This window comes from Bison bison, unplaced genomic scaffold (genome assembly GCF_000754665.1).
Source record: "Bison bison bison isolate TAMUID 2011002044 unplaced genomic scaffold, Bison_UMD1.0 scf7180017864142, whole genome shotgun sequence".
Taxonomy (NCBI): Eukaryota; Metazoa; Chordata; class Mammalia; order Artiodactyla; family Bovidae; genus Bison; species Bison bison.
The window spans coordinates 1,831,812-1,842,779 of NW_011494714.1; the positions used below are offsets into that span (position 1 = coordinate 1,831,812).

At 45.9% G+C, this 10,968-nt stretch overlaps 1 protein-coding gene across 1 annotated transcript; it reads right to left on the reverse strand.

The window, feature by feature from the left end:
- Positions 1–895: 895 nt before the first annotated feature.
- On the reverse strand, positions 896–10,260 carry LOC104988779 (pregnancy-associated glycoprotein 1). Its single transcript, XM_010840231.1, has 9 exons — positions 10,160–10,260; positions 8,933–9,083; positions 7,831–7,948; positions 7,614–7,732; positions 6,224–6,417; positions 5,183–5,299; positions 3,095–3,236; positions 2,909–3,007; positions 896–1,202 (listed from the first exon to the last, which is right to left on the reverse strand). Exons 1-9 carry the CDS (start codon positions 10,258–10,260, stop codon positions 1,053–1,055), a joined length of 1,191 nt encoding a protein of 396 aa, XP_010838533.1. The 3' UTR covers positions 896–1,052.
- Positions 10,261–10,968: the final 708 nt, after the last annotated feature.

Here is a 10,968-nt window from a genome sequence, read left to right on the forward strand (position 1 = left end):
TCTCCTTCAAGGCTATTTTGTGCTGCACTTCCCAACAGCATTGGAGGCAAGAAAGGGGAATTCTGGGCCCTGGAGGAGGGGGGTGGCTCAGGGATCCACTGGGGCCACCACTTACCAAGTAGGACTGGAAAGGACAGAGCAGGCATATGTGGCAGAGAGCTGGTGACTGGGGTGTGGTAACAAGAGGGAACCAGCTCTGCATGAAGTACCTCACCCAAAATCCCCTGGAGATGGGACAAAGAGAGTCTATTTCTTATCCCTTATAATTCCTCTGAATGAGGAGGTGGTGGAGTTGGTGAGCCATCACAAACTCTTCCATGGCCTAGACCATCTGTCAGTCGCTATCCTTGGGGCTGCCTCTCCCCAGCTTCAGTCATGTAGTTCTGGAGGAAATTGACAATCATGTGTGCTGCTGAGTTGGGGCCAAAGACCATGTAAAGCTAGTCATAAGACCCCATGTCCCTGCCAGGATGGCTGATCTAGTGCTGTACATGTGATCTGAGGTGGGTCATTCAGAGAACACCCTTGAACTCTGATGTCTGCAATCTTCTTTCCTTACTAGGTGATGCCTTCAGGATTTAAAACCCTAGGGCAGGTAGCTTGAAATCCCTCACTAGGTGTAGAAGCCTTAAGGAAAAATGTTGCCAGGCTAAGACCATCAAAGTAGACTGAAGGGAAAGAGAGAAGGTGAGAGAGAATTCATGACTTCTGATTTCTTGGGTCTAGTCACTGAGATCTTTGTATTTGCTTTGATTCTTGTATCCTGGATTCCCAGAATCATTTAAATGAGTCTCTATTTTCCTTGAAGCCAGTTTGAGCATGGCTCCTTTCAATTTTGATTCAGACTTGGTTCTAGATCCTTCAGTCCCAAACACAAACAGAGGCAACCATTTGATTCAGCACCATTAAGAGTGAAACCCTTTATTCTTTACTAAGAATAGAGTGTGAAGACCACCAAATATAGTTCACCAGCATTCTGGGCAGGAGTGCCCAAAGTGTGGGTGAGTGTGTGTTAGGAGTGGCCTTACTGATTCCTGAACCACTCTAAGCATTTACACTGCCCGTGCCAGACCAATTCTGTCATTTCCTCGATCAAAGACCGAGAAATACAGTCTCAGGAAGACATCACCCAGGTACCAGGTCTCTGTAGATGAACTCACTCGGTTCTCTTGAAAGGTGGTATAGCAGCGGCCTCTATCATCCTGGGGGAGTCAGAGACACACACCAGTCAGCATGAGCCCTTACCGGTGACTTCCCCCAATATCCAGAACCAGCACAATTCTTTGTTTTATTTCCCTCTTTTGGTAAGTATCAAGGGGTTTTCTCAGCATCAGAGGATGTCAGAGTTCATCCAAAACCAAAGAGGGCCAAGACATGAGGTTTCCATGAGGAAGGGTGTGGTGAGTGCAGGACTGGGAGTTGGGGAAACAGAGGAAAAAAAAAAAACAAAGTCCTACTATAAAGCATAAGGAACTATATTCAATATTCAGTGATAAACCAAATGAAAAAGAATAAGAAAAAATATGTTTTTTCTGTGTATGACTGAGTCACATTGTTGTGCGGCAGAACTTAATGCACACTGAAGATTAGCCAATCTTCAATATATATATATATTTTTTAGAAAAGAACAAGTGTGTCCATAATTCCCTTCACTCCCTGTTACTTTTCTTCTCACACCTGCTCCTTGTTTTCTCTGCAGAGAATGCTGGTTCTCCTCCTGCATCCCTACAATCCAAACTTTATTAAAAAAAAAAAAAACAAACTTTTTTTGTATTGCAGTATAGCTTATTAACAATATTCTGAGTTTCAGGTGGACAGTAAAGGGATTCAACTTTATGTATCTGGGTATCCTGGTCCAAAGACATCTCTCCCATCCAAGCCGTCATGTAACTGAGCGGAGTTACCTGTGCTACAAAGTAACTCATTGTTGGTTATCCATCTTACATAGAATAGTGCCCACAACACGTTCTTGAAGACTTAACTCAGGAACTCAGAGAAGCCTCGCTAGGACCACACTCACCCTCTTTGGCCACTCCAGGCTTGGTTGGGTAATGTACTCTGTTTCCCCATACCCACTGGTCAGTCTGTAGCCCTCATCACCCCTCGTAAGTCCCCAGTGCCCCAGTGCAGACCATCTTGAGATGACATTTGCATGGAATCCAGTGCAGTTTTGCCTAGAAACAAGTAACCCTCCATATGGCTTAATGAGTTTGTCATTTTAGAATTCCTGAAATTCCCTCTCTTCCTCAAAGCCTTCTTGAGCCCATCAGCCTGCTCTGAACTCTCGAAGGGAGCTGACATGAAGCCTGCACCCTGTAACAGGGCTGAGCACTCACTGTGCACCCTTTATTCACCTTAGTATCCAACCTCCCCACAGAGGGGTCGGGGACATCAACTCACAGAGGAGGCACCTGGCCAGAGCAATGGGAACATGCAGCTGAGAACTAGGCTGACCATGTAATTTATCATCCAAACCAGGCAAAGTTTGAGAAGGGAACAGAGATTGTTAACTTATCATGGACATCACACTGGGACTGTCACAAGCCATTCTCCTTGTAACATGGGCTATTTCAGGGACTGCTAGAGCTGAATTTCATGTTCATGCACCTACGGGTTCAGATTGAATTGAAACTCTTTGAGGACTGAGGACCTTAGTGTTCCCCTCTCCCTGACTCCCACCATGCCCTATGGTGTGGCATCTCCACATTTATTTCAGGAAGATCAGTGTCCCACACAGCCCTTACTTCTCAAATGATTGGTTTTGTGGGAGGCACTGGCCCAGCTACAGGGCTCAGCAGCATCTGCAATGGGGTGACATGGCCTCCAGAGGGCGCCCTCCTCCCAGCAGTAGCCCAAGGGTTCCTGCAAGCTCCAGTTTGAGAACCAACCTTCAGTATTGTCCTCTCACCTTGAGGATGTAGGCTCGACCTGGCACTGGGTAGTTGATGCCGTTGATGGTGAAGACAATAGAGGGCAGGGTATTGACCTCAGAACATGGAACGTAGTGCTGTTAGAGAGAGAGGGAGAGAGGTTGGCCCTGGAGATGCTTCTGGTGTGTGGAGACTGGGAGTGACCCTGGGGCATAATGCTTCACCTCGGAACCCCGTGGTATGGCACCGATGAGCCTATGGATGTTATTGACCAGTCTTCTTGGACCTACGATATCTGATGTCCCGGTGTCCACAAGGGCCTTGCAGCCATCAGAACAAGCAATAATCTTTCTTTCAATGGAGATGCTGAGAGACAATGGAAGAAAGCAGGCATCAAGGTCACTCTGAGTCTCCCCAGAGTTGTCCCCTTCCCAACTGTCTCCTAAACAGCCCTTCATCTCTTGCCCTCTTTTCCTTTATTCTCAACACAGCACCTTTCTTGACTTCCTCGGATGCAGTACTTGAATATACCAGGATCTTTGTACCTTGACACAAGCTGGTCTTCCTTCCTAGAAGACACCAATCCCCTTTGACTAGCAAATTTCTTCTCATCTTCCAGATTCCACCTTAATTGTATGGTTTTCGAGAATTCTTTGCCCCAGTGTTTATCAGTCTCCTATCTTGGTCACTCTCTGTAGACCCTCATGTCTGCTTCTGCTGCTGCTGCTAACTCACTTCAGTCATGTCCAACTCTGTGGGACTTCATATAGGGCAGCCCACCAGGATTTTCCAGGCAAGAGTACTGGAGTGGGTTGCCATTGCCTTCTCCTTCTCATGTCTAGCATGTACCAAAGTCACAATTCACTATGTGGGCGAGTCACCACATGTACATCTGCATTCTTAGATGTGAGGGTGAGTTTTATTCTCATTGTCTCCCTAAAGTGCCTGAGACACAGTGGACACCCAATGCTTGTCTTTTCAATGAGTGAATGAAGACTGAGAAAATAATAAGAAACCTCCAGAGAGCTGTATCTGATGGGGAACAAACAACAGGTCACAGTAGAGTGAAGATGGAGATTCACAGGGGCAGCAGATTCTCATAGTAGGGGGAGAAAGGGGCTCCTCTGGGATAGTGTGTCTCCCAGCATTGCTCCTACAACCAGCTCAGACCCTGAGACCCTGGCCAGGAAATACATGACTAGCCCACAGAAACTCCAAAGGACAGGTCAGCTTTTGTCTGAGGGTATCACACAGAATCCTATCAATTATGCCTCTTGTTCTCAGGTCACTCCTGGATCCCACCTTCCTGATTCCCTGATTCTCTGTTATAGACCCTGTCCCACTGTGTGCCCAAGAACATGGCGTGTCCTTTTTATTAGTTGCTTTCACATCTTAAGAATGCAGCCAACCACTCTCCACTCCTGGGTAGCTGCTCCCTAATAAGACCAGTTCTCCCCATTTTCTCAGGACTGTCCCTGTTTTTAAAATGACATTCATCTGTGCTGAGAACTTCCTATGTCCTAGGTAGCCCTGGACAGTCTGTCATCTTATCATAACTCTGTTCAGGCTGGTGAAATTCTCCATGATCCTCTGTTCACCACATTGTAGAGTCCTCTAACCATGGACCCCACCTCAAAGGGCAATGGGTGCAGCCCTACGCCAGCTGCACAGACCTCTCTGGACCCTTTTACAACCCTTGTCAGAGCCTTGCTCAGAAGGCCTGAGGATTATGAACCCATGGATTGTTTGTGTATCTAAGTGCTTGTGTGTTTGTTTGTATGTGTGTTTCCATGTGTCTCTGTGTGTGCTTCTGTGTGTCTGACTAGCTATGCATGTTTTTATGTGTCTCTGTGTAGGTTTAAAGGAGAAGGCAATGGCACCCCACTCCAGTACTCTTGCCTGGAAAATCCCATGGATGGGGGAGCCTGGTGGGCTGCAGTCCATTTGGTTGCGAAGAGTCAGACATGACTGAGCGACTTCACTTGCACTTTTCACTTTCATGCATTGGAGAAAGAAATGGCAACCTCCTCCAGTGTTCTTGCCTGGAGAATCCCAGGGAAGGGGGAGCCTGGTGGGCTGCCATCTATGGGGTCGCACAGAGTCAGACACGACAAAGTGACTTAGCAGCAGTAGCAGCAGTGTAGGTTTATATATGTCTGCTTGTGTGTTTCCATGTGTCTGTCTGTGTTGTTGAAGGTGGTGTATATGTCTGTGTGACTGTGTGTCTGAGAATGCATTTGTGTGTGTCTGCCTGTGTCCATGTACAGTAGTGGGAGCATCACTTGGGCTGACCCTCAGAGGGAGAGGCTTACCGGTCCATGTGTACACTCCAGTCGCCTGCTTGGATCAAGGGTACCCAGTTGAGCTCTCCCTCATAATAGCGGTGGTCCACCCCACCAAACATCACCACACTGCCCTCCCGCTCATCTCTGTAGAGAGAAGAGAGGGGGCAATCCTTGGAGGATAGTAACAGCAGCACTGTCTGAGAGCTGTGCTTGTCCACCCATCAAGGCCCTAATAAGGTCCCCATGTACAGATGCAGAAATAGCATCTGGGAGAGATTGAGATCCAGACTCAGGTCTGTTACTGGCTAGTGAGTGGCACAGAGGAGGTTAGAAGCTGAATCACTTGGCTGGGCACCACCCACTATGTCTTCTGAAGACGCCCTGGACCTCCAGTGACTTGAGTGCTCAGACACCCTCAGAGGACACGATGCTGAAGTGTTTTGGTTTCCCCTTGTCCACCTTGTCATTTTTTCAGGAAAATCAAGGCCTAAGGGGAGTTCAAAGGGTGTGAGTTCAGGTTACCCAGAGTTGGCTTCACTCGCCTGTGACCTCTACTGTCCAAAGGGCCACACTGAGAAGGGACCCCGCCTCTGCTCTCCCTGTCTTGAAACGCCTAATATTTCTTGAACAAGGGGTCCCACACTTTTGTGTCCCACACTTTCATTTCTCACTGGCTCCTACAAATTGGGTAGCTGGTCCTGGGCTCCCAGTGAAATGCTAATGAGGAAGGAAAGATATCCACCATCCTTCTCATTTCTTCTTTATCAAATTCATAAGCAAATCCTAATGCCTTTTCCTTCAACTTGTTTTCTGTTGCCTTCCATTAGTCGTCCTCCTCACTCACCCCACTAGACCGTGTTACTGATCTTGAGCCCAGGAGAAGGGTTGGGTTCCAATAAAATTTTATTTATAAAAGCCAGGGGTGAAGCCAGTTGGGCCCTTGGGCCATAGTTATCTTGGGTTAGATTATCTCTCACAATAGTTCTTTATCAAGTGTTCTATAATTTTCGTGCAACTGAAAGCACCTTCAGCTAATTTGGAGAAAGGGATTGTCCATCTCAGACTTACTTGCTCAAGTAGAAGGCAAAAACAGGCTCAGAAATGGCACCTTGATTCTTCAGCTTGTCAAAGATGGGGATGGCTCCAGAGAAGGATAGGTTGGGGTAGTTCAAGCCCAAGACACCATCATAAATTCTGCCCTCAAACCCGTATTCCTCAATGCTTAGACCAAATGGCTGGTCAGTACTTACAAGGTTCCCAATCTGTGGGAGAGAAGAGTGTTCCCACTTACAGATACCTGAAGTGGGGCTCAGACTGGGCTGGGGTGCATTGCCATTAGATCATCAGAGAAAAATTGAGGCTGGGCTCTGTCTTCGGTGGCCCACAGATGGTTAGATGAAGCTGGGAGGGGAATTTGGGTTCGATTTGAGATAGGCTGTGCATTTTGTAACATTTGCCCCTCTGAAAAACACCACTGAGTGAATCAAATTGGCCTCATGGCTTCTGTACAGGTGGGGCAACCAAGAGTCAGGCCAGGTCCCATTGGCACCATCTTATGGGCAAAACCATCAAGAGTAAGATAGCTTTCTCTTTGTCATCACTGTGACCTATGACAGGAATGGACTGCATTCTCTGTAATGTACTGTGGATTCTGCATCTGTCCAGGAAGACAGAAGCCAAAAACACAATCTTGCTTGCAAGGTTCTATGAAACTACTGCCTGGGGAATTCACTTTTGGGGACACGTGCATATTTCTGTGAGTGTGTATGAGAGAGAAAGAGAGAGAGGGGAACTACTCAAGTATTTTGGGGGAGGCAGGCCATAGGTTAATTAGACTCTCAAGGGTCCTCTAGAGTGAGAACTCATTTATCAGACCCCTTGACTTCTCAGGCCCCCAGTTTCCCACTCTGGATACCTGAAGTCCTTGACTGCCCCCAGGGTCCCCAGATCAGTTTTGTCCTGTCCCCAAACACCCCACAGCAACTTCAGTCCTGAAAAGCCAGCCTAACTCCACCTTTTATCACATGTGTGCCCTCAGCAAGGTCCTTGCTGTCTGCACCTCAGTTTTCTCATATGTCTCATGAGCTAATCAGACCACCTGCTGTGTGGGATTGTTGCAGGATTAAACCAGTTATCACCTGAAAATGCCTGGAACAGTCTGTGAATATAAAAGTGGGTGCTTTTTTCCCTTCTTCTAGCTCCCAGCAAAATGAACCTTGAACTACTCATGGGCAGAGGAGCTGCATGTCCACACCTCAAGCCACTCCCTGGGTTAGCTGATTTGTTTGCTCATGTGTTACCATGGGCACTGCCTCCCCAGAGACATGATCCTGTGGATAAGATGGCCAATATCTATGGGAGTTAGTATAGGAGGGGTCCTGACAGATGGTGCTGCATCTGTTTTCAAGCAGTGGTCACTCCATAGCCAGTCCTGACTCGGCATTTGTTACACTGTTACCCGAACTGTGTCATGAACAACAACTCCTTTCATTCTCCCAGATCCATAGGTGATCCTGAAGGTCTTATTGGTAAGCCGGAAGGTGGAAGACTGAAGATGTCTGAACCTAACGTGTGTAGCTGCAGACACAAGAGATGAGTGTCATCAGGTGTCAAGGGTGGAAACATGGTGGCAGGGCAAGTAAAGGATGGTCTGGGTATAGTGTATCTGTACTCACAACAGGCTGGACTAGTGCAAAAGTCGGAGGGCACCCACAAGTCAGATGAGGCTGTGTCGAAGACAACCTGGAATTCCTGAGGGGGTGTTCCAATGGTGATGTTACCCATGTAGACCAACTACAGGGAGAAGGAGGGAGTGGGTTAGTGCAGAACTGGCTACCCTCTATTCCCACACTGATGCCTCCCTCTGGGTGTCACATATCTCTTGAGATCACTTTCTAACCATCGTGAAGCTCACAGGCTTTGGTCACAGACATATCTGCATTTGATATATTTTTCCTGTGCTACATTGTATGCAGGATATTGACTCAATGACCAGACGTTGAAGTGGTACCTCCTGCATGGGAAGCCCAGAGGCATAACCACTGTGCCTCCAGGACTGCTGGACACCCAGGGAATCCTGGTGCCTTCATTTGAGAAGCTCTGTAGTCTCTTCAAACCCAGCCTTAGCACCCACTTCTCCAGGAGATCCTTCTTGATCAACCCCAGCCACTCCCTCTAAACTCAGACCACATCCAATCAACAGCACACAGTTGACACTTTCATTTGACATGTGTATTTACTCTTTGCCTACCTCTCAGGCTGGCATGGGCATTTTTGAAGACATCTTTAAGACAAAATAAGCCCTTTTTCTAAACTAAAAACAGGAACCACAGCGATTCTTATGGCCATACTCAGAATACAGATTCAGTAACTTTTTACTACCATCATTCTTGCATCTGTGGAAACTGAATTCCTCTACCTGGGGATTCACAATTGCTTTGCAGTTGGTTCTACCTTTTGATCAGTGATGGTTTACTCTTCATTTATAACTGAGTGGCTCATTTATTTCAGAAGGAACAATCACCCTCAAACTAATGACACGTCTTTGACACAGAAATGGATGTTTACCTGCCACCTGGTAATTGCCAGGCCCAGTCACAAAGACCAACAGTTGAGGATGAGAGTGCCTTGTCCTCTGGGTGGGGTCCCTCTTTCCAGCGTTTCTGCCTTCTACAGGAACCCAACCCCAACATCCCACCTGGGACCTCCAGATGAGCCCCAGTGCTAGGCTAGAGCACCAGAGGGCGCTGTGGAGTACCATCCTCCCAAAATACTCACATCCTTGATGTTTCTCAGCGGGTGAATAGTTAGATTTGAGCCACGAAAAGAAATCTGGGACAGACTGTAAGCGTGCTCCTTCAGGAAATTGTTCAGCATGTTTTTTCCACTGATGACATTTCTCATGGTCTTCAGTCTCCTTAGAGGTATTCTTTCACCAAGCATTCGACAAAGAAAACAAAGAAGATGCTACAATTAGCTGTCAGTGTTAAGGTATAACTGTTATTGTTATGGCCTTGTGTATTTTCTAACCATTTTTATGAGGCACATTATTATCAGAATTTTATGCATATACCATGGCAAAGACATAGATTTCAATACAGGTTCTGTTCTGCAATCTTGCGTAAGACATATGACCATGAGTGTCTCAGTCTTTCCTTCAGTATAATGGTAGAATGTAACAATACAAACCCTCCAAATAGGATATCTTGGGGATAAGTGAAGTGATGGATATAAGGTACCTGATAAATAGGAAGTCTCAACAATGACATCCATTAGCATTGCTGTTGCCATCCCACTCGTTCCTTCTCATAGAACCTCAAGGAAGGAGGTAGAGGGGAACTCTTATGCTCTTTTACAAGTGAGCAATTTTAAATTCCAGAAGTTTCTGAGTTGGCTCTGGTCACACTGCTTGTCAGATACAAAACAATGTAAAACAGTGTATCTTTCTCCAAGTTGAAAGAGAAGAGAGAGTTGAAAGAAGAATGCAAGATATAGGGAACAAGTAAGGGAAATTCAGAGGCTTGAGAAGGAAGTAAGAGTCAAATGAAAAATTAAAAGAAAACAACACAAAGAGAAATACACTCCCAGTGACTTCCAAAGAGATGGAGAGATAAATGACAGTGATACCAAAATGCAGACATAGACATAAACACACTGAAGTAGACAGGGGAAAAAGGGGACACATTGAAAAAAATGTAGAAAAGTACTATTCCACAGGACCACATCAACATCTGCATTGACTGTGCATTGAACAGTTGTAAGGAGTTGCTTTTTCAATAGGTCATGACATGACTGGACCTCAAGATTTGTGCAACCCAAATGTACACCAAGACCTTTGGTTCCACAGTTCCTATAGCAAGTTACTTATCAATAAGTAAGAGTTGAGCTTTAAGACTCTTAGGGAAATATTCCGTTACATTCTAAACCTGATGGGTGGAAGAATAATCAGATGAAAAGAAAAATCTGAGAAAGGAATATGATGTGGCTTATAGTCCCCATACTTACTTGACTATGCACTCTGAGAAGGCCACCAGCCCGAGGAGCACAAGCCACTTCATGTTTATTTCCTGGATCCAAGTACTCAGGGAAGATTTGGTTCTTAGCATGTAGTGGTGACCAGGAGCCCCTAGTTATATATGCTCTGACCTACCCTAGTTTTCCCCTTTAGGCCACTAAAAGATCTGAAAAAAACACAAAGGTCTCGATAAAATCTTTACTTTCATCAGTGTGCTTGGTCAGTGGCCTTTGAAGCTTTTCAGAATACAGAGAATTGAACTGTAATCTCTTCCTTGAAGCTTGTCTGGAAAATCAAACTGATCTGCATGGACATCTAAGAAGATGGAGAACCTTGCCTACTTGGAGAAAAAAATGGCTAGGAATATCATGAAAATGGATACTAGGGGCAATGCTCGACACTCGTGGTTTAATGTCATCTTCCTAGCCATTTCATGAGATATGCATTCCTGTTTTTTCATTGGAGATGAGATTGCTAGGAGGATAAGTTGTCAAATGGCAAGGTGAAGACTTCAGGGACAGCCCAGGGACATACAACTGGCTTTAGGTAGTCAGTCTAATGGCAGATATCAGGAGCACCTATGATGCCAGGCTGCATCAAAGATTTAGGGCAGAGCAGTACTTCAATTGCATGGAATTCAATTCCTCAGTATTGGAAGAAATTTCATATGCATTCACAAATATTTTGTATCATTCAACAACTGTACAAGGAAGAACTGTGTGCTAGGTTCTGGGTTAAAAGCTTCAAAGTCAAAGTTGATCAAATCAAAAGTAGTCTTTATCTTAAGAGAGCTAGAAGT